Here is a 25,143-nt window from a genome sequence, read left to right as displayed (position 1 = left end):
TAGTGACCATTGACTGAAATTTAAAGTAAAGATTTAAAAAACAAAGAAAATCACCTACTCATGTGGACCATATTGCTCAATAGTCATACAACGACTGTTTAATTATAATATTTTAATTCGTAGACAATAGTTTTGAGTGCAAAGAATGACTAAACTATTTAGCATATACAACGTTTATGCATTGGATAATTAGGCGTTCTATTTTTAATGTAGAAAAATATAACACTGCTAATATTTATTACATGTTTCTCTCTTATTTTTTATGAAAGTAATAAAAATAATTTAAGTGATTCTGTTTAGTATACAAATCCTATAACTCCACATATTGAGTTTTAAGAATGTCATTTTTAAAGCAATTACTAAGTAAGAGATTTTATACATTACAACATTTCTATCAGTTTATGTGTTCTTAAAACTCTTATTTCTAACTTTATCAGATTTCTGTCAGTGCTACTTTATATTAGTTTATATAATTAATTATTTTATACAATGTAGATGTTAAAAATTGCATTATTTCTTAATGCCTTTGAAAATTGTTTTTGAATTCTTGTTAATAAGAATTGATCTATATCTATGTATCTCTCTATTCCTAGTGTTCCGTGTCTATTATTCAATGTGTGTGTGTATATATATAAAACATATATATCCATGTGTGTGTACATATATACACAGATATATATACACACACTTACACACATACCCACATTTTTCAAAAAAGCAATGGACATATTTTATACATTTTCCAAGGATGTTTTTCTCTTCTGCAGTTTTTATTCATTTGAAGAGCTTTACTTACCCCAAGCCAATAAAATAGGAAATGTACTCATGAAAGAAGTCCAATAAGTCCATCTGTGACTATTCATTTCTCTGAGCTACTGGTTCTTTAATTTCTCAAAATATTTTTTCATCTCAAGCTTGACTATCTGCTTCACTAAACAAAGAGACTGTTCCAAATTCTAGCAGTAGATCCTTGTTTTTTTCCCTAAATCCCAAATGATCTTATTTAAAAAATGAAACAAAACTATCTTCCTTCAGCATCCAAAAAATATTTACTCACTCTGAAACCCTCTTTGTATGTGTTTAAGGCCACTTAAATTATTCCTTCCTGGTTTGATGAATAGATTTATAGGACACTATAATAATAATCATGTTTTTCAAAATTTTGTTTCTTGTTTGGTGTATTTCAGTAAAATTTGTCAAAATATTTACCATCAAAATCTTTTTTACACTGATTATGGGGTCAATGAATTAATTATTCCTTTTGATAATATTTTATCCCTGTGTAACAACTTAATAAAAGTTATAAATCTTAATAAAAGTTACATAATAACCTTTCGGTTTTTTACTTTGAAGTTTCGTTTTACTAATAATTTCAATCACTGTTTAAAATTATTTTTTTGAAGAGAATATTGTAACTTCTATACTAGTTGAGAGCCCTATATCTAGTCCTCTTGTACCTTTGACTGTGTGATCTCTAGTATATATTTCAACCACTCAATTCCTCAGTTATCTTATGTATAAAACAAAGGAGGAACATAAAAACACTTTGTCATTCCATAACAAATTTCTAATGTTCTCAATATGATTATTTCACTTGCCTTAGTTTGTCTGTATGTGCTACTTTCTATGAACAGCACATCTCCATTTTTATTCTCATATCTTATCTGTCTTTTCATAGAAATATTTTTACTTGAACATATGTACTCATTTGTTAAAAATATTATACTTTACAAATTTATTAATTGAAAGACAGCAAATTTAATAAATTAGCCTATATTTTATATAATTATGATTTCTCATAAGTTCTATTATTTATTTACTCTCTCTTCAATGGATCTTTTCTATTATATAAACTTATAGGTCCTAAATGTTTCACATAAATGTAGAAGTATGGGCAAACATATTTATCTGTTATGTACTGAAAAGAGATAATAATCAAGAAATAGGTAAATTGACTAAAACAAAAATCTTACCTCCTTCAAATTTCCTTAGATATAAACATTCACATGTTATCTAAACTGCAAGAAGGATAATAAAGGCCTTATTTAATAAATACTGGAATATGAAAATATTAGGCTGGTGTAAAAGTAATTGGGTTTTTTGCCATTAATTTTAATGTACTTTTGGCAAAGCTATAATTATTTTTGCACCAACTTAATATCTGCACATAATAAAATGACAACAATTTTTTTATTGAATCTAGACTAGCTTCAGATTTTTTTTTTTATTCTGGATACAGCACACCGATGGGTTTTGGCTTTTTATCCAATCAAATTTTTATTTATATTTTAAAGCAACCAAATACAATATAATAATTTTTTCTTCTAAATTTAATCTCTACCAATGGCAGCTTGGACAGAACAATGAAGGACTGAAAGAAAAGAGGCCAAATCTTCCTGAAAAGCTCCTACTATTAACTGCAGAAACAATACAAAGAGAATGAAAGGGGATATTTGGAAATGTGCCCTCTATTCTAACAGAAGATGAAGAAGGAGGAGGAAGAGGAAAGGGGAGAGGAGGAAGAAAATTCCAATGACCCTGTAAAACAGTGAGGGAATGTTCAAAGATTAGCGTCTACTTAATGTCTTAAAGGGTAGATGAGGAACTAAGTGAAAAACTAAAGTGTAGCATATTGCTGAATACTATATAGCTGATAGAACTCTAAAGTTTATGCTGTAGTCATATTTTACAGATTAAAACCATTTTAAGATCTTCTAAAAGAAGAAAGAAAAAAGATGAAAAAGAATAACCTAATATCTAAAGTAACATTAAATATTATGAAGAAACATATTCCTTTTAAAAACTGCAAAACGCAATTCTAGCTATGAGTGTTAAAGACCTGCATGTTCAAGACTTTAAACTTTGAACGTTATTGCTAATTGTGAAAGTGAAATTCTGTTAATGGGTGGCTACATTTTGCCTTGGTGCTGTGGTCACTGCATGCTGTCACCACTCGGGCTCCAGTTCTATGATTAAATATGGATTCTTGTTAGCTCACTTTATTTCTTTAAATTTCAGTTTCTTCATTTAAGCATGAACTTCCAATAATGATATAATCAACTTTTTAAAAAATCAGATAGGGGCCTAGAACTCCATAGGTTTATTTTATTTGAAATGCTATTTATCATTTTTAACAATTAATTCAGTTTCCCTAAATGTCTTAAAGCATTCAGATGAGGTTTATAAACCATTCTGGTCATTCAACTAATCTAATTTGGTCTATTTAAAAGTTTTTCAATAACTTAAGACTTAGTATTAGAAAATAAGATACCTATGTCCCAATGTCTTATTTAAATGTTATATATCTAATATGTATTCCTTAACATGCTGTATAGTTGACATATTTCTTTATACCTCTGCTTTCAAAATATAATGTCCAGAAGATTTTCAGAATTACATTCAGCAATTTCATTAGCTTTATACTGCAAATCTCTGAGTAACTGTTAGCAATAACTTTAATATTTTAGTTTTTACCATGCTATTATAATGCTTCACGCTTTCATACAAAAGTTGAACTATGCAACAAGTGCTCAGTTTGTAAAATAACGTATGAGGGAAAACAGCAATTAAAAACAATTCATTGTCATTTGCTGTGCTACCACACTCTAGTGAGGACTAATATTTATGAGGTCAGTAAATCAAATCTCAGGTAGATAACAGGTGATTAATAGAAGCAGAAACTACAAACGAAACTGCTATTTGTTGTACTCTATTATATTGTTTTAGATACGTTATAGACAAATATATCATTAGGATGATATCCTCTGGAGGGAATGCTCAACACTGAAGGGCCATCCATACTTATTAACTTCTTGAGCTTGCTTTCAGATTTCGTGCTTTTCTGGAATGCTACCTCACCTGTTATGCCTTTTAGATTGCTGTCTTCAGGTGTACTAATTTATTACTAACTGGTCCCTTCCTAGGTACATTTGTCCTTTTCCAATATTAAATTTTAAATCACTCATTCAGACAGAACATGCATTACATTTGCATCTCTCCACACTTCTTAGTGAGAGGGTACTTAAAAATTTGGGAGTAAATGGTTTTAAGTCTCTGGAGTTTATAGTCTTTATCCCAAAGTTTAAACATACACACACACACACACACACACACACACACACACACACCTTGCTTTATAGTTATAATTCAAAAAACTTTAATAATCTGCAGAAAATTCTCTCACACACAAGTCCTTCAAAATACCTCTGTCAAAAATGAAAAGAGAAATTGCTAATTGTCTCTCGACAGGCCATTTTAATATCACTACAGGCAAAGTTTAAATACTCTAGGCTCACATACAAGATGATTTCAATATTTATTTTCTAGCTTTTTGTACTATAGTACATGTATTCCAAAAGTAGAACATTAATAATTTCTCTCAATTATTTGAATTTTTGAAATATTTTATATATGATTTATTATACAACAAAATATCTGAATGTACTTTAATATTTAAGAAAATCAAATTATTTTTAGTTGTGTATTAAACTACAGTATATTTACTTTAGTTGCTCTAGTAAAAACTACTTTTATTATCCAAAATATTTCTCCATGAAATCATCATTGTCTCATGAAGTACTAAGCCATTTAATCAAATAATAAATATGAATTTCACATTTTATTTCTGAAAGAGTAAGTATTGTGACTGGCAGGTTATTTCAAATAAATACATATTAGAAATTATGAGTGAGAGGGACATAAAAAATAAATTTTGCACATTGTGATTTATATGCTAATATTCATTAATAAACTGATGGATGGATGTATAGAATTAGGTAGGTGGACGATTGATAGATGTAGGAGTAATAGTATTCAGGTGATAAAATATCACTAAATGAAAACAAAGTTCATTAATGTTTAGGATGGAATATGAATTTATACAATCTCAATGTAGCTATAAATTATAATAATGGGTTTAATATTTGGATACATACTGTTTTGTGTGTTATGATCATAAACTAAATCAATAATATACCTTTATTAACTTTAAGAAACAACACTTCATCAAACTTGAGAAAGAATAACTGCTATTTATGAAGCTTTTGTCTAACAACATATTTTATTTGGACTAAGCTAAGACTTAAGCTATAACACTTCCCATTAACTATAAACAAGATTGTATAAGAGGTGTCAGAAGGCTGCAAAGCAAGATTAAAATGAGTGAATGCCTCTCAGGATGGACCATATAATCCTTTGATAATTGAATCCATTTTAAGATGAGACATTCAAAATTGCTACCTGTCCAACCTACACAAGATGAGCAAACTGGAAGGATGTAGATAATAATTACTAGTTGTCTCTAACCAGGCCATTTTAATATCACTACAGTCAAGTTTCAGACACTCTAGACTCACATATGAGCTGAATTCATTACTTCTCCTTTCGTTTTTTTTTTGTACCATGTACTTGTATTCCAAAAGTGGTAGAACATTCATAGTTATCATGTGTTGTCTAAGACATAAATGGAATTTAAAATACAATTACCTCCTTCTAGTTCTGTTTGGTACTGTGTCTGTCATAAGCTAGACTAATAGGACTCTAACAAAAGATTACAACCTTAAAAAATGTATAGTTTCAAAACTGTGGATGCAATTAAAATCTACATAATCCACCTTGAGTACTGATCATTTATAAAGAATAGATAACTAACTTCATTCTTGCAATAAACACAAAATAAATTATCAACTGTTTTCTAACATACTTTCTAACATCCTTTAAAACAGAAGGTAGTAATACTAATAAAATTAGAATTTACATTAATCATATTTGCTTACAAATTATGATATGACAGTATAGAAAAAGCTTGTTTGCTAGGTTGTGGGGTTTTTTCCCCCAACTTTCTAATTATTTCATAAATTTTAATGCATTTAGAAAATATATTATTAAATATCCAATGATTATCTTTTTCGATGAATAACAAAACTTGATTTTCTGACCAAGTTCACAAATAAGTACTAACAAGTTGTCCTAAGACCAGCAATTTTTAAATAAAGTTAAATTTCTTAAATATCATAATTAAATGTAAATTTATGTATTTATTGTATGTACTTTCTTAAAAGATATTAAAAATTAAAGCAATAATATTTTTTCAGTGAATTTTTTAAAAACTTTAAAGTGTTAACTATATTCAAGTACTATGAAGTCATGAACTGTCACTTGAATAGATGTGACACAATCTTATGCTTTTATGTACATCAGCAAAATGAGCACTGTTAATAATTCCAAGAGGAATCAGGAGAATGGATGCTTAATCTTGTTACAAGTGATTTAATCTATATAGAATGTGTATGATGAAGATAAAAAACTGAAATGAACTTATATGCCAAAGTAATGCTTCACACCTTTGATTCAAAAGGTTAACTGATAATAGAGAACATAAAATTAGAGATAATAGATTAACAGAGAGAGAGAGAGAGAAGGCCCCATGGCTAAGTGTTGGGGCAATGCTGAGTTAAACAAACCTAATCACATTTCTTTATTGCAAGAATTTTCAGAGCCTTAAACTTGTTAATAGTGAATTCCTAAAAGAAAACTCTACTACACGGTTCTCCTGACCTTATTTATCATAGAAAATTTTTTCCCCCTAGAAACAGCTTAGCATCTGATCATTTGTAAAAACTGTCCTAAAATATGTTATGATACATTTATACCGCATGGGCATTATGAAGGGTATCACATTTAACAACTTTTTTTTTTGCCCCAACTTCTTCATGGCTGTAGAAAAGTTGGGAAAAATATTGATGTATTGGAATACGCCACATCAAAATAAATCAGTTATTTTCTACAATATTAAAAATTTACATTTTGATAGCATCACTTAAAATATTAGAGTAATGATTACTGTTTCTTACATAAAACTAGTTCAGCAAATTCATATTTCAACAATATAAGCCAGAACCAGAAAGAACATAAACAGACCTTTAAGACATGAAATATTTGCACTTACTGTTCATATACTTTTAATGTTTCCTTAATTTGTTTTAAAGAAAATGATGGCTTAAAGTAACAAAAAGAAGGGAGTAGTCATCCTGCTTAGAGACAGGCATTCTGACAACGGATGATAAAGAAGGAAAAAGAAAATTTCAGAAATGAACACTTGAAATAAAAATTTTGAGAGAATTGCATGGGTGATGAATCATTACTTCATAATTCAATAAATGCCTATGGTAGCTGCTGCTAATTACATACCCAATAATAAAAGTTTTCTTACAAAAGAACTGAAGTGGCAGTATGCTCAGAGAAAAGAAAGTCATGTCTTCAGCCTCTCTTGCAGCTAGGGATATCTAAGCAAAATAATTCTAGTTAATAAGATATATATAGAGGAAGCATCTCCTTCCTAAATAAAAAGATGAAAACTTTTGTAGGTTGCTCTTCTCTTTTCTCCCTTCTTTGTAGCTTGATATACAGGTACAATGCCTGGCATTTCAATGGATATCTTGTAACCATGAGGATAAAAGTCTCTAAGAATGATGTAGCAGATAATACCTTTCAGCCTCTGTTTCAATTTTGTCTCCTCTAATTTGAGACTAAGAACACACATCCAGTATTTATTTAAACAACATGGTCAAGTTTCTTATTACCCACAATGGAACCTATTTCTTCTAATACAGGCTCTGAAGCTATTACTGAACTTTCAAAGAAAAATAATTGATGTTTATAATATTGCTAATAAATGATCTTAAAAAGTTTTTTCTTTTAGAATTTTTGATGAAAAATTATAAGCAGAAAAAATATGTCATGGTTAATACATTTTCCACGTAAAGAGTTAACTTTTTGTAATTTAGTACTGACACTCAATAACTAAGAAATTGTCAATATTCACAATGACTCATTCCCTGAAAACATCACATAGCTAAAGTTTACCTGGTTTAATTTCTCTTGTCCATAGGTATGTTTATATGCAGTTAACTCAAAAATGTTATGCTAATCATGTAGGTGTAAGATTTTTTTCATCAGCAAGAGGAGAAGTTTTCATTTAAGTTTAGAATTGCTTCAGAGGTTCTAATTGTCTTAATAAAAACCTAAATTTTTACTTTTGCTTTCGAGGCTCTACAACCTTGTCATTATCTTCCACATATCCTTTTTCATACATTCTGCATATCTGTATATAAATACATTCCACCTGAACTACCTGCAATTCATTTTTACAGCCTATTGATTTCCCCTTTCTCTTGAACATGTTACATATTAGTGGTATCCCAAGGCCTGTTCATTCTGGCTTGCAAAAGCCAATTTTGCATCTATTTTCCCAAGTCTGCATTCGGTGACCCTCCTCATTGGCAGTCTGATGTTTGTTAGAGTGGGGATATTTAAACCATGAAAATTGGCAAATGCTACACACTAAAGCCTCTTTCACTGCCATAGCCAATTATCAAACAACTATCATCACATCACTGAACAATACATATCATTTATGTTAAATTTTTAAGCAAATTTTATAGATGATGCATGAATTACCCTTGACCCTATTTAATTGGTAGTGTTAGTACCAGAAAGTTACCAGATGTACACAGTGAAGTAGAAGGATTTCTGCATATAACATTGTAATAACATGCTATGAAATGTATTATTCAGTAGATCCAAATGAATTGGAAAGGCTTAGTGAAATGATAACAATAATCAGTTCCACTGATTTGTAATATGTTAGTGAAAACAAATTTAAATGGTGGTCAATTTTTTCAATATATAATTTTGAAGAAAAACAAATATAATTTATTCTTAAATGGATAACTAAGAACAATAAAGTAATAAGCATCTTTAGAATTTATAACTTCTAACTTCCACTTAAAATTTATATTTGCTTAGGAAATTAACTACCTCAATAAGCTGATTACAGATCCTTATGTCCTATCCTTTTTACTTAAATAAAGCTATAATGGTATACTGCATTTCAGTTTATTTATTTAATGTAGCTGAGGTTATTCCTTGTGTTATGAGATTATTATTTTATGAAATTGTTATGGAATTATAAGTTATTATAATCATCTAATGATCATTTTATAGTAAGACTTCTGAGTCATAATATTAATTGCCATAAATTCACACAATTTTACAAATGTCAAAGTAAAATGAAAACTAATTATACATTAAAAAGTAGAGTCTATTTTTTAACATACAATAGCTATCATGTAGTTTCATTAGCTGGCTATTAATAGCATTTTTTTTCCTAAAACACCCAATTGTTCAATCAAATTAAGAGTGGCTTTAAATTGGGAATAATTAGGAAAATGGCTCACATATACATAAGAAAACATAGGTTTGTCTTATAAAAAATTATTTCTTACCAATATAGCTATTTGCAAATAAAATACCAAACTTAAAAAGTAGTTATTTTAATAGAACTATGAAGGTGATTTACGTTTGAAATAATCACAGGTCAAAAGCAAGTGTTTAGCTTGCAGTATAAACTTGCTAAAGATTTTAATAGCAGTAAGTCCAGAATTAAAAGGCTCTGGGCAGACTGTTCTCAGATCAGTCAGAAAGTCAAGTGGATTCTAATAATAAAAATAAAACAAACTATGCTTTAAAAAAAAAAGAAAAAAGAACATTCAGTAATTCAGTAAGTAAATGATTTTACCAACAAGAACCTGAAACTAGCATTGGAAAGGCTAAAATCATCTGGCCACTTAAATTGACATAACTAATATGCAACTATCTGGATGACACAAAAATAGCAATCTTCAACTACCATAAAGATACAAAGCGCATAAGGTTTTCTTTTTTACTAGAAATTTTATCGATAAAAATAATTTTTATAGCCGCTTTCACAAAGCTTAATGACTTGCGGGTTTTCTATTTTTCCACTAAATAAATTGAAAATATCTTTTGAAAATATAGACACTCTATTGCATCCAAAAAATTAATAAAATATTTTTAAATTGTAGTTGTGCATTCTATATACAGTTTACTATCTAAACCAACTGAAGTATGTTTGGAAATCATTTATTAATTTGGTTTTCAACTAAAATATCAAAATAAATATTTTTAAATTCTTATCAGGTGGTTGATTTAAAATATTATTTTAAATATCTTCCTAATTTAAAATATTGAAGCTCTAATTGAAAATTGAAGAAGTAATATCAACATTTTAAAATCAATGCACATTTATCTAAGTGTGAATCTCATTCTTGCATGTCCATATATATGCAAAATTTCCTCCATTTTTAATGTTTCTTGTTTTGTAAAATTACTAGATTAATACCAGTTTTCAAAACATATCTTCAGTCTAGTGAATTGCTAAACTTATACTGAAATACACCTCCCGGCACCCCCCATTCTTGATACCAATAATAGTAAGGGAAGCAGGGAAACACTTACCTAATTTTATTATGTTAAAATAATATTCAGGTGCATATTCTGAACCAACTTAGATGACAGTTGTAGCCCTATTCTGTGTATAATGTTTATCATGCCAGTAACATTCAAAACCTACAATTTCACCTTTGCTTCAAATATTAATTTTATCCATTTAAAATTTATTGAAAATGCATTCATCTCATTTTATAATCTCAGGTGTAGTCAGGAGCCCATGAGAATGCAAAAAGTTTGAAAGTAATTAATTTAGGATTAAACATCTCTCATAAAGAATAGCAGGAAACTATGTTATATCCAAGCGGGGAAAGAAAAAAATCACCTTTTATATAGGTTAGAAGGTATTAAAACTAAAAGTCTGTTTCAATAAATATTCATTAAATAAAACAAAATAATCATTACAGTTTTAAAATGCAGATATATGTAATAACTTCATAATTAGATTATTTTATCATTAGGAATGGAAGGTGAATTTCTGGGCTTCCAAACAAAATTTCAAAAATTAGTATAAAATCAATAAGTTTCTTAGAGATAAAATTTTATATTTTCATAGTCTCCCTTATTATGCAAGAGCTAACTAGAAATAATTAAAACTATAGGTATTACAAGTTAATAGAATAGTTTGCATTGTCATTTGTTTACAATTATATTTATGTACACAATAGATCAAGCAAGATATTTCTATCCAAAGATATTGAAATTCCCATTACTATTTAGGAGAGCCATCATATTTGTTCTTAAAAAAAAAAAAAAAAAAAAAAAAACCTCTCTCTACATGTATACCCAACAGGATTGATATGAAAACAGTTAACCTTGAATGATGTAATTATGTAATGGAATGTAAAAAATTATAGCAATTAAGGTGTTGTGACATGCTTTAATGAATGAAGTTACACAGGTTGATGACACTATATCTCCTACTCATTAATTATTTGGATAGAGTGCATTGTTTTACTCAGTATAAAGAAAGTTATAAATTGTCACTAAAATTTTGTCCATACATTTTAATATTGTTATTTCTCTCATAACCATAAATTATGAAAAAAAAATCAAAACAATACTAATCACACCTGGATCTTTGAAAAGCTCACAATGTTGTTTTATTTTTTTAACACATGCAGCTAATAATTTTCAGGGAAAAATAATTAGCATTTCCAGAGACTAGGTTTATAAAGCAAATCTACATGTTTTGCTTGCTAATGTCTCCTGTCTAGTTGCCCAGTTGATTAGAAATAGTTTTTAAGCTTTCTTATTTGCAGTCTAAAGAGAAAGACATACTTCTTAAGTGTAGCTAAGGAAATTTTTTCAAGGAATTATATTACTGTAAAACAGTATACTATTAACATGTCGTAAAAAGATTTAATAGAGCATTCTTTCAATTTTTTTAAAAAAATAAGCTCTGTTTTCTAAAATTTTGGAAAGAAAAACTAGAAGGTAAAGTTAACATGACAGGCAAAATAAATAAGTGATACAAGCACCTTTTCTAAATATGTTTTCTCTTTTCTTCTAAATTTATTTTTTTCTTTAGAGCCACATTCCTCCCCCTAATAAGTTAAAATTAAAAGGGTGTTACAATGATACCATTAAACAAAGAGAAAACATCTCTAATCTCACTTGTAGTGAGGGTGAGGGGCTTGGGGCTGATATATATGTATTTACTCCTTAAATCAAATCATAAAAACACACAGTTACAAATTTTTAAAAAGGTAATAAATGAATCTCTTTATAGTTCTCAAATATAACCTGGCTATTTCTTCTTTTTCTCTCTCGATAGTTTCCCTTACCTGACCCGCCACTCTAGTACAAGACTATATAGAGTAACATCCATTTGAAAGGACTTTTACACCAAATACTTTACAGCAAAAGGACAATTTTATCCTCCCCAAAAATTGTACCTAATTTAAGTGTCATGTTTCACATTTATAAAAAGACCTATTTGTCTAAATTTCTCAAGACAATTACCTTTTTATGAGCATAGTACTCTTAATCATTAAGACATAGAGAATGAAAGAAAAAAATTGTAAACAATTCTTTACTTCCTCATTATCTTTATTTCCCTGGCTTCCTGCACAGACTCCACTGTTTCACGGTATATGTTAATTTAAAAGCTTTCGCCTGTCTTGACTAGACATGGCCAATTAAAATATTTCATTAAAAAAATTGAAAATTTTAAAAGCCACTGATTTTCCTGGAATAGTTGTTTCAGAATGAGAAGACCTTTCTTAAGTTGACTGAAACCTCCCAAAAAGATCAAGGGCACAATTTTTTCGAGTGGCTATAGAAAACAGACATGAAATTTTGTTTTGAGAAATACCACAGACCAGTCATTGAAGTAGATTCTTACAAGTAATTCACAATATTTTGAAGCTATGAAAAATGTTATTATCTAGAAACAACAAAACATAAAAGAATATCACTTGATTAAAAAATGCTTGCTTCTCCCTATCTTGGTTCTTAAAAGATACCTCAAAAATTTATTTATTCTGGTCAAAAAAAAAAAAAGAACAAATAAAGGGGAAGATAAACCAGTATTGTTCTTGTCCTATTAGCTTCTCAGCTTGAATTAGCTAATGAGAAATGTATAAAAGACATAGCGGTAACTGCCAAAGAACCCACTACACCCCATTTTCCAAATCTTCAAAAAAAAATAATTTTTTATAAGTGTGCTGCTTCTTATCAGATGTGTGTGCATGGGTGTGTGTATTTGTGTGTAAAACACAATTACATGTTCCATAAAGGAGTCATTAAGAACAGAGGCATCATTTTTTGCCAGCAAATATAATAATTTAATAAGTGATGAACTTCAAGTTTCAGCACTCTGAGTTTCTTCATGTCACCCCATAAACTATAAATTACTATAATTAAATTTTGTGATTACTGAGCTAGTAAATCACATTAGAAAACTTCTAAATGGAAACCAGTCATCATCAGAATGAACATAGTTCTCAGAAGCTCATTGACCAAGCTGTTTATTGAGTGGAAACACTTAAAATGACTAGAAACAGGCAGTCTTTTTACTGCCAGGAGTCTTCAATTCTGGTGATGGAGGCAAAGAAGGATTTAGAGGTCAATAATTTATCCATAAAATTTGAAAAATAAAGATATGCTATCAAATTTCTGCTCTTGCATTTATAGTTAAATTTGGTCTAACAATAAAAAATCATGTTTATGTGAAAAAATAATTTGTAGATTGATGTAGAAACTTCTAAAAATTAAATAAGCATGTTATCCTTAAAAAATGCCAACTAGCCTTTGATTATAGAAAATTACAAAAAAAGAACATTAATTTTAAATTGTTTTTGTCTTACCAATATTTTTCTCAAATATTTTATGCCTGTAAATGTCCAGCGTAATTTAAAAACTAAGAGGTGGAAAATATGTTTTATTTCTCCTCTGAAGATTAAATTATCTTCTTTGTCCCAGGTGGATACTTACAGTCAAGATCTCCTGCCTCATTTAGCTAGGTATCATATTTACACAACTGAAAACAAGTCATTGATTCAACTACTTTGGTTCTACTAATGATACAAACTAATAATTTTTTCTGGGTTGGTGACTCCACATGTACTTGCAACCATAAACAATACTGGAACTACTGAAAACAAAGAGGTACATTCTATCATAAAATAATACTTTAAAAAACACTATTTTATGCAGAAGTAGCCTCATCTCCTATGGAAATAGTTTAATCCATAGTTTGAAAATGCATTTAATTTTCATCAATGTTGACTTTTAGGTCCATAATTTAGATAAATATTTGTTAATATATAATCAATTTTAACAATCTCTTTCATAGGTGACAGGCATATTAGCAGAAGAGCATTTATTTAAAACCAAACTTTCAGTAAATTTTAGGAAAATTGCTAAGTGGGAAGAAGAATAACAAATAGGCTCTTCTGCAATTTATTTAAGTAAAAAAAAGACATTAAAAAAGTAAAATATATCTAAAGTTATGTTATGGGAAGGTAAAATTGAAATAGCTTTTTTTAAGCCAAAAGTTGGCAAGTTGGTGGCAAAGGCAAACAACAAAATTTGCATTTCATTTTAATGTGACAACAGTCGTTTTGACATTGGATTAGTTTAACACTGAACATCCCACAAAAATAGTTATCTATTTTTAAGTGCATAATGCTTCATTGTTGCCCTTAACTGTGCATTAAATGTCACCCATCACTGTGACAGAAATATAAAAGCTATTGCACACTAGTCCAGAGCTGACATCAAAGCTGTTAATGCAAGCACTTTGGATACAGTTTTCTAAAGTCAGTTAAACCACCAAAAACACTATGTTTAGAACACCTTAACCTCTGTGCTCCAAGAGAAATACAGAATATTTTTTAAAGTATAAGGACTTTCAGTAAGGCAATAGCCTTGTCATCTTGTGACAACAGATCATATTAGAGCCAAAATATATGTCAAGTCAGTCTTGATGGTCACTGTAAATAATAAACCACTGAGCAGATTCTGGGGAGTCCATCCCCTCCTGCTAATCCACTAATATAATAGATAATATTCTAATACTCTAAAAATAATTCAAGGCAATTATATACATTAATGCATAAGAAATTCCTATATTCCTTTTAACTTAGAAAACTGTTATGTTGCAACACATTGAATATTCTTTGATTTACTATTCCAGCTAAGAAGTCCAGATTATTTAATATGAACATTGTTTGGCTTCCTTTACACTTTCTCCTGTATTTGACCAAAATAATTTGTTCATTTAAATAACCTAATGAATTTTTATGTAATATATTCATATTGCAAAATTTGGTACAGTAATTTTATTCTCCAAATTTTATTTGTATTTTATTTTAAAATGCCAATTTCAGAATAAAATATGCACTATTCCTGAAGACTTAGTGAATAATTTAGCAAGGTTACATCAATCCTGTTGGAGAGATAAGTGTGTACCATTATTCTTTCCTTTTAGGTTTGGTCTTCAGTTTTTTATCTCTGTACATCAAACTGTTAAGAACCCAAGACCAAAGTTTACATATTGAATTTCAGAACAGCTCAATTTTCTTGGAGATATCTATGGTTAACAGGAAAAAAAAAATCTAACATATACAGGAATTTTAATTGACTCATTTTATAAAAGCTATTATATCAATAATAGCTTTAGTTTAATTAAATAAATATTTGAAGCAAGGTGAAAAATATATTTTATTATTAGTGTAAGGGGTGAGTGCCCTAACCAGACTTTTTATATGACTGACTGCCATCTCTGTAATTATATACCTACGTCAAAGGAAAAGAGAAAGAAAAGGAGGGAAAAACATTTAGGGGAACACATGAGTAAGTATGAACCCATCATGGACAAGATTTCTTCCTAATCTTCTGTCAGCAAAGAGCTACGGCTAGAATACTTGGAATAAGGTCATTCTATGTCTACAATGCTCTATCCAAGGCTAATCCTTACTCTTGAATAAGCGTTCTGAGCTAATTCAGATAAGCATGCTGATTATGTCATTATGCTATAAATAATAATACAACTGCTTACAGGAGATAATAAAACATAAAACTATATGAATATAAAAACTAACACCATACATCTCCTTCTTAGTATTGGTTAAATACATTTAAAACATTTGTTAGGTATTCTTAGATGATTTTTCTTAAGTATAAGAATGAAGGGAAAATTTCAAAAGCATTGCCAAAATAATTTAGTTTTAAATCCAATTTTAAAAACTTAAATGATAATAATTATTAGATCTTAATTTGTCATAAAATTATTAGCATGATAGTAGAGCAGATATTCTATAAGCTTCTAATCTAGCAGTCTAATGACAAGTTAACAGTCTTCCTCATGCCTATTTCCTTCATAATTGTATATTTCTCTCTAGCAAAATATATATTACAAGTTATTTTTTAGAAAAACATATTTAAATACATGGCATTCATACAGAATTTGGGATGATTTAAATATTTTCATAAATATTCAAGGGCAATAGTTATTATTGCCAGAAATATGCACTGATTGTGAGTTGTTAATGAAAATAACATATTCAGTTGGGTTTATTCTGGGACTCAAGCATTTAGCACAACTCCTAGTACTTATGGGTAGCCAATAGATATTATTGAATAAATAAATGAATGAGAGATAAATTTTAATATTTTATGGGATCCAATTAGTGCTTACTAGAAGCTCAAAAAATATTTGACTAATTGAGTGAGTAGTTGATAGAATAATTAAACAAATGAGGAAACAGAAAACAAATTGAAGAAGTGCTTTAGTAGTTAAGAAGATATAAAAGGTTAATTGTAATAATAACAGGAACAATATGAGACAATGACCCAAAATAAAACTAATAATGCTGAGAAATTTTGACAATACATAAATCACTCATTATAATTTAGATTTGAGATAAAGGTTTTTATTCCTAAATATTACTTAATTCCCTATAAGTTAATATTAAGTTACTTCTGGTAATAAATATGAATTCTGTTATTAAAGTGGTAGTTATTTTAGACCATTGTGTGATTTTCAATGAAAATCAAACATATATTTAAGAATTTTTTTGAAACATAATCTTTTTTTCTCTATAATTGTTATGGAGATAAATAATATACATTAAAAAATGCCATATTAGTTTTTACATCAACAATGATGTCAATGAGTACATCAGTGACCTCTATATGTCCTAAGACATAATGTTTATTGATAGGAAAAATAAAAGTGCTAAAAGTAGCATTAAGGTAAGTGTATTTTAAATTCTAACACATAGCAATTCCATTTAAATTGCAAAGGCAATTAAATTATACAACTAAAACTACAACATTTTATTTGCCTTTGCACATCACAACTTCTTTCCTAGTAAAAGAGTTCAATACTATGTCAGAGTAGATTTGAATTAAACAAATTTGTTTGATTTTGGATGTTTAGTATCTGAAATTTAAATCAACTATATTTGGACTTTGCTTTTAATCTTATTTTTCAGTGTTATATTATTTCAAATTTAGAAATATTCAATACAAAATTATTTTAAGATTGAAAATTGAACAAAATATTCTGAGAAAATATTCTTCTGTGTTACTTTACCAAGAATCTCTAATATTATATTTTACAGAATATATCTAACATTGTTTATTACTTAATGGAATATCTATTAATTTACCCATAAATGAAGATTTTACACTTTATTTTTAGTGTATGAGGCAATTTGTCAATTTGTTTTGAAATTGTTAAAGAAGCTGAAATAATATCATTTTCATATCAGTTTACTTAATAACCAATGACAAAATATAACAGTAACATTTCAAAATATAAAAGCAGTAGCAGTAAAAAAAATGGTACATTAGCTGACTTTATGTTCTCATATAGAATAACATAGTTATATTTCTTTCATGTAAAATCAGTATAGATTACCATAGTTATACAGATACTACAATGGTTTATCAAGTGAGTTATAGAAATATTTTGAAAAGTTAGATAAATGCATATTCATCCACATGCCTCTATTTGCAAATGTACTTTTTTAAGCTGCAAAGGAATCCAGATATTTTAGTATTTGCTTTGAATCTAACTTTAAAAGCTGTGGGTCTGGAAAATTAGAAATAACTAAAATTCCTAATACAAATTTCAAGTAACCCAAGAGTCTCTTTTCAAGATCTCCAGAAAAGTATTGTTAGACCTAATTCAGCTTGATTAATGCCCACAAAGTTGCCTCAAAGTTGTCTCATGACACTTTCCTCTAGGCTTTATTTATATCCTCCTGGGAAATTTGTTTACTTAAGAAGAATAAAGGTACATGCAAACATTAGGAAGACTTTTTTAATATTTTGGAGTATTTATTTTTCTGTTTGGCTTGTGAGCTGAATAAGAGTTTTCTAGCCATGGAATTACTTAATCTGAAACTCTCAACTTATTTCTCTGAACACATAAAATAGAGTAGCTGTATCTGTCACTATAAAAAAAAGATGTAATTGGTCCAAAGATGCTAAAAAATGAGAAGCTGTTTCATTTTCACAGAATATAGAAAAAGCTGGAGCTAAAAGTTTAGGAACTTCACATTCCAAATTCTCATTACTGTGGGGAGAACCCCAAAAGTCACATAAAACGTTAATAGGTTCTACTGTACAGCTTCACATCCTATATGGTGATAGGCTTCCAATACATAATTTTAGGCAAATGCAAACGATAATTATCTGAAGAACACAATTCTTAATATTTAACTAATTGGGTAAAAATGATGTATTTGTACAATTATTACATGTAAATATATTTAAAAATTATCAGTGTGGAAATATATAAAAATGTTATGCTACTTCTAATTGATTTTATTCATTTTTTAACTGAATGAACTAAACTTTTTATGGCCAGAAAAGAAAAACATTATTTCACTGGAAAAAATATGTTTAATTCCTTATTGAAAAATCAATTCAATTCCTCACAAATACCCTTACTGATAAATGTATCCAAAGAATCCATGTAATATAATTGAAAAGACACTGCATATTTAATTTTGATTATACAGCACAAAAACATATATATATATATATATATATATATATATATATATATATATTATAGGTATTTTTATCACCACAAAAATTATATGTAGAATTCTAATTGATTTTTAATTAAGAATTATTTTTTTGATATTCGAAAAAGTATAAAAATTTAAAGGATATAATGAATATGTGGCTTAACTCCATGTTATTAGAGTAATAAGAGTTATGAGTCCTGAGGCATAATACTAATCTTTTTAATTAAGGCAAAAGTAAGTTAAATCATATTGAAATATCAGTTGAAAGTTTGATATGAGGTGGGCGTAAATAAACATAATTGCAAATTTCCACCTCCAAGAATAAAATAAAGTAATACCATAGCAAAGCACACTGCCATGTGTGTACCTACGCAACTGTCTTGCATGCTCTGCTCATGTACCCCAAAACCTAAAATCCAATAAAAAATTAAAAAAAAAAAAAACAAAAACATAGACTGAGCTGTATCACAGATTGTAAGGGTCATTATAAAATTATAAAATATATGTATATTTTTTCATTTAGTCATTTTTTTTTCTTAATTTTTATTTTTTATAGAGATAGGAATTCCCTATGTTGATCAGACTGGTCTCAAACTCCTGACCTCAAGGCAATCCTATCTTGGCTTCCGAAAGTGCTGGAATTATAGGCATGAGCCACCATGCCTGACATGGCATTTTGTCTTCTGACCCTATGATTTGAAACATGCACTATGTGTCAATGACAATAAGGCACTTTTTGTAGTGACATTTATTCTGTAAGAAAAATGACACATTTTATAGAATACTAGGATAGTCTTTTTATACTTAGAATATAAATTATAAATTAGACTTGGTTCCTTTAAAAAGCCTCCTTTTAAATTTTAGCACTTTGGTTTTCTTAAAATTGAATTATTAACTCAAGTTAGTCAAACATGTTATTTTGGTTTTGGTTCATTAGAAATCTACAAAGTGAGTCAATGATCCTTTTATCATACTGATTTAAACAGCTTTTAGATTCTGATTAGGAAAACAGTAAACCCTATGATACTTATAGCTTACTGACACAACCAGCATGCTTTCTGCCCACAAAGGCAGATAAGTACATATTAATAAATGAATGTGATTCTTAAAATTTTATTATTTTTCAGCACCCCATGGAAAATAAAGAACAGAAAAAGTAAAATTGATTGTGACTTTTGACAATTATTAGTTAGATAAATGAGGTAACAATTGCCAAAAAAATCACAAAAGTGAGCATGTTACCTGGCTATGACAAAGAGCACACAACTGACACCCAAGTAAGCCAGCAGAATATACATCCAGATATCAGGGGAGAGAGGATTCAGGAAGGAGAAGACGCCTGGGTTTGTACCATTGGGCTTGCGGTACAAAATACTTATTCCAAGTGTCATAAAGGGCTTGGAAAAGTCGATGACCTTCTCTCGAACATAGGTAATAGCCAGTGGAGCAACTGCAAGGTCAGCTTTCTGTAGACAGAAACATAAAAAAAAAAAAAGGAAAAACTGGCTTTTAGTTACAAGAAAAAAGTCAGTAATCAAATAAAACAAAGGCTTTACACTTAATTGTCTCAGTAACAATTATGTTAATTTGTGTGCTTCTAGATTAGCAAATCAGCATTTATTGAAAGTAGATACGGAAAATAACTTTATGGAATTAAAAAAACTGAAGAAACTATTGTACACTCATGACATTAATTATGCTACTAGCCTTCTCATAATTGCATTTATTTTAAATTTTAAAAATCTATTTAATAATCATTATCGTTTTCTTAATATATTCATCAAATTATAATAGTACTACATCAAATTGTTTAGCTAAGAATTAAGAGACATTTTCTGATTTTAATACTGTAGAATATAGTTAAAAAAGGTTTTAGTCTTTAAATAGTTAAAATATTGTTCAAAACATCTCTCAGTGTGATGCTGTTTACTACCTCTGAGTTTTGTTTCTCTGCCTCTAATTTGTTTTATATTATTTAATGAAAATCCTTGCAGCCTTGCCTAAACCGCATTAGGAAATGAGTTTTTTCATTTTCACAGTCGCTAATTTTCCACGGTAGCTTAAATACGTTGAATTAGTAATGCTTTTCACTCATCATGCTATAATCATCTGTCAAAGATGAACTTAAGTGCTAATACATTGTAAGAAATAATTATAATATTTTAAAATAATGAAGGCATCTATGATAAGAAGCTGTATTGCTACACTCATTTTATTATTAATAAACGTAAAAACTTTCAAAAAGTAAAGAACAAAATGTTCACTGTCAAGAGTAAGAGAAAGACATAAAAAAAAGAAATTAGTCCTCCACGTTTTCTTTTATCAGTCAATGTCAAGGGACTTAAGAAAGAAACTTTTCTAAGTTTGTTGACAATACTATTCTGTGTATGTGTTTGTGTGCATTCCTGTGTTGGTGGTGTGCAGGGAAAGAGCACTGAAATGTTTGGAAAGAGTATCTTTGATAGGAGCCACAAAAAAAGACATTTCTCTAAAAAAAAGGAAGAAAAAAGGTTTTAAAAATTCTGGGGGAGGGCATCATCATATTTCACATTCATAAAGCAAAGAAAATAGCAATTAAAAAATAATAATTGCTAATATTTTAATGTAGTTGCTGTACAACAGGCATTATGTTAAGAACTTTAAAGGAATTGTCACATTCCCCATACAATTTACACAATCTTACTCTTCCTCCCTTTTTCAGATAAGGAAACTGAAACCTTGAGAAGTTAGAAAACTTGTTCATTTTCACAGAGTTCATTAAACAGTGGAACCATGGTATAAAGCCAAGCTGTGGGAGTCTACACCTAGAGCATAACCATGACATGCAGCTCAAAAACCAACAATGGAATCATAGAAGAGCCATTTATTCATTCACTCATTCATTTAACAGTTTGTACAGATGAAAAGGGAAATATATAGAAATTATTCTAGCAATTGATAGATTACAGTCTCTCAAAATTTAGAGGGTCAGGTGCAGAAGCAGGCAGAAGGAGTATTTTTCACAGAAAGGAGATAACACTTCCTCTAAGATGTAAGGGAGAAACTAAAAATTGTTTGAAAAAGTGAACAACCTTGTTACAGAAATGAAGTGGTTGCTATGGCTTGGCTCTATATCCTTACCCAAGCCTCATATTGAATTTGAATCTGCACACATTCAAGGTGGGGCCTGGTAGGAGGTGATTGGATCATGGAGGTGGTTTCTCAGAAGACCTGGCTATTTAATAGTGTGTAGCGCTTCCCTCTTCCCACCCATCTCTCTCCTGCTCTGCCTTGTGAGGAGGGTGCTTGTTTCCCCTCCCTTCTAACAATCCCTCGGATTGTAAATTTTCCGAGGCTTCTCTAACCACACTCCCTATACAGCATGGAGAACTGTGAGTCTACTGAACCTCTTCTCTTCATAAATTACCCAGTCTCAGATAGTTCTTTATAGCAGTGTGAGAATGGACTAATGCAGTGTTAGTTTAAGAAATATACTCCCAGTAAAAAGTGGACAACACAAAGCAGTAGTTTATCCCTGTTTGGAGGGTTAAATACACAGCACAATTTATGTATGTGTTACTTCATTTTGTAATCTCCTTTTTCCTAGGCACATGGAAAGCAAAATTTTATCACATATAAACCGTATAAGCAAATATGCTATAAAGTGATAACTTTTTAAAGTTTTTAATTGACAGATAAAATTTATGTACTTATTGTATACAACATGATATTTTGAAGTACATATACAATGTGAAATGACTAGTCTAGCTAATTAACATATGTATTATCTCACATATTTATCATTTTGGTAGAGAGAACACTACATCCACTATCTTCTTATATAGAACATTAAAAAGTTAATTTCACAGACTGAGAGAGAAGAATGGTGGTTACTAGAGGATGGGATGATTATAGGGCTGGGGGAAAGTTCAGCAAGATGCTGCTCAAAGGAAATAAAACTTCAGTTAGATAGAAGAAATGGGTTTAAGAGATCTATTGTATAAAATGGTTATTATAGGTAATAATATATTGTATTATTGAAAAATGGCAAAATATGTCTAATGTAAAAAGTTAGAAAAAATTCAAATAACATATTTTAAAAAGCTACATTTTTCGAAAACATTGTAATGTAGAAATATATCAATAGGATTGGATAGTCATACATTAAATTTTAAAATTTATTTAGCATTGCTTAAAATAAAAAATTGTATTCCAAATGGGAAAGAGGAAAAAAAGACAGAAATTATGTAATACTGTAATACTTTTAATTATAAAAGATATTAACTATTTAAAACAAAAGATACAAACAGACACATTCAGTTATTTTATAAAAAATTTAATGTATAAACAGACTTTATTATAGCCATACAATGTAATGTTATTCAGTTATGAAAATAAATGAGCTATCAAGCCATGAAAAAGCATGGGGGAAGCTGCATGCATATTGCTAAGTGAAAGACACAAGAGAATTTAGAGGGTCAAGTTCAGAGCCTCTGAAAAAGCTATGTACTTTATGATTCCAATTAATGACATCCAGGAAAAGGCAAAATGTAAAGACAGTAAAAAGATCAGTGGTTGCCAAAGGTTCAAGAGGAGTGAGAGAGTGTTGACTATGTGGAGCACAGAATGATTTAAGGGTGGTGAAACTATTCTGTAGGATGCTATAATGGTGGATATGTGATATTAGGCATGTATCAAAACTCATTAAAATTGTGCAACACAAAGAGATAATTGAAATGTAAACTATGTACTTTAATCATAAATGTATCTGTAATAAATCATTAACTATAACAAATGTACCACACTAATGGAAACTTAATAATTGGGGAAAATGTGTATGGAAATGGGAAGGGAGAGGATCCAGTAAAGTCTACTTTCTGCACAATTCATCTGTAAATCTAAAATTTCTTTAAAAAATAAATTATACATTATTAAATAACAACAGGTTGTTTTTACTATATCCTCTGTTAGCAGAAGTATTGTGTTATAACAATGTTGCTTGTGTTTGCAGCTTGAGGAATGGGTCTGAAATGGCAAAATCCCGGATTGGGAGGGTGGAAGGGGAAAGAAAAATGAATATCATAGTATAGCTAGCATTAATGTGTCCATTATGAGGCAAAATGTGCTATATTATTTGGAGGCTTTTCAACTCTATTCATAATCACTACAGGCCTACCAAATTTGTACTGTGATATTTTCTTTTAACAAATGAAAAACAAAAACAGAATAGCTAACCTGAAACATGAGATCGTAAGGAAAGTATGGCTCCAAAGATGACTTAATGATGCTCATTTCCCACTATTTTTCTGTACAACCATTCAAAGATATCACACCCATTTCTGTTTTTGGGTGTTCTACTGGTTTTGTTATTTCCCTTCCCAAAATTATATTCCTCTTTCTCTACTACTCAAATTCTGTAAGACACGTATCTGGTTCTTTTCCACCTGTGTATCCTTCCCTGAATACTCTATCCACATTAATTTATCCTCAGTGAATTTGTACATAGCTTATAAACTGAATCCTGTAATTTAATATGTAGCAGTATTTTATGTTGTGTTATTTCTTGTTATTTCACATATAAGTCAACCAATATGATATGAGAAATCTGAATGTACATATTATTGTTACTGTATTCTCCCAGTTCCTATGAGAGTATAAACACTTGAAAGCCTGCAGGCATTTCCTTCAATCAAAGCATGTAACTCTAAACTGAGGGAATGGTAAAGTCTCCCTCCCTGGAAATCTAACAAAGACACCTCAGCAGCTATCTTATTAAATTAATAAGCATTAATTTAATATTCTATCATTCTATGTGAAACTCTTCCAAATTATCTTATTCATCTTTATGATCATAATGAATCTAACATCCCTAAGGTATTGGATAAAATTTAACACCAAGGAACTGCATAGTAAATGTTTGCTGAGTACAGTTACAATTTAACTTAGTAAAATTTTCAAAGAAAAACACTCAGAATTTTTAAATGAAACATTTTTCTAGTCTTACTACAGAAATGAAATTTATTTGTACAATAATATAATTCCAACTGAACTAACCATTTAGATAGAACAGATTAATTCTTTTTACAGTTACAGAGCTAATAGCAATCCACTGATTATATCCTATAAAGTAGTGGTAAAAATTATTGGTCTAATTTCTGAAAACTTAAACCAAAAATTAGATAACAAAACATATCTTCGTGAATGGCACAATGACTCTAAATTTGAATATGTTGTGAAACTTTCTTCTTTATGAAGTTTCAGAAATCAAAGAACATAATGATCTGATTTTTATAATACATGACCTTGTCTGTGAAACATCTTGTCATACTTCTAGAGGTTCTTGCAATTTAACACTGGAAGACCA

The 25,143-nt window shown here is 29.2% G+C and overlaps 1 protein-coding gene across 8 annotated transcripts in view; it reads right to left on the bottom strand.

The window, feature by feature from the left end:
• GRIK2 (glutamate ionotropic receptor kainate type subunit 2) overlaps positions 1-25,143 on the bottom strand; it is a 724,338-nt gene that overhangs the window by 203,421 nt on the left and 495,774 nt on the right. For all 8 annotated transcript variants that reach the window (XR_013534449.1, XM_035296392.3, XM_054254300.2 and 5 more), the window contains one exon: positions 20,043-20,266. Coding sequence is in view for 7 of the 8 variants with exons in the window: in XM_035296392.3 (XP_035152283.1) it covers positions 20,043-20,266 (224 nt within the window). In the remaining variant the exon portion in view is untranslated. The remainder of the gene's footprint in view (positions 1-20,042; positions 20,267-25,143) is intronic.

The sequence above is a fragment of the Callithrix jacchus genome, chromosome 4 (assembly GCF_049354715.1).
Source record: "Callithrix jacchus isolate 240 chromosome 4, calJac240_pri, whole genome shotgun sequence".
Lineage (NCBI taxonomy): Eukaryota > Metazoa > Chordata > Mammalia > Primates > Cebidae > Callithrix > Callithrix jacchus.
Note: the sequence above shows the minus strand (reverse complement) of the source record. Positions and strands in the feature narration are given on the sequence as shown.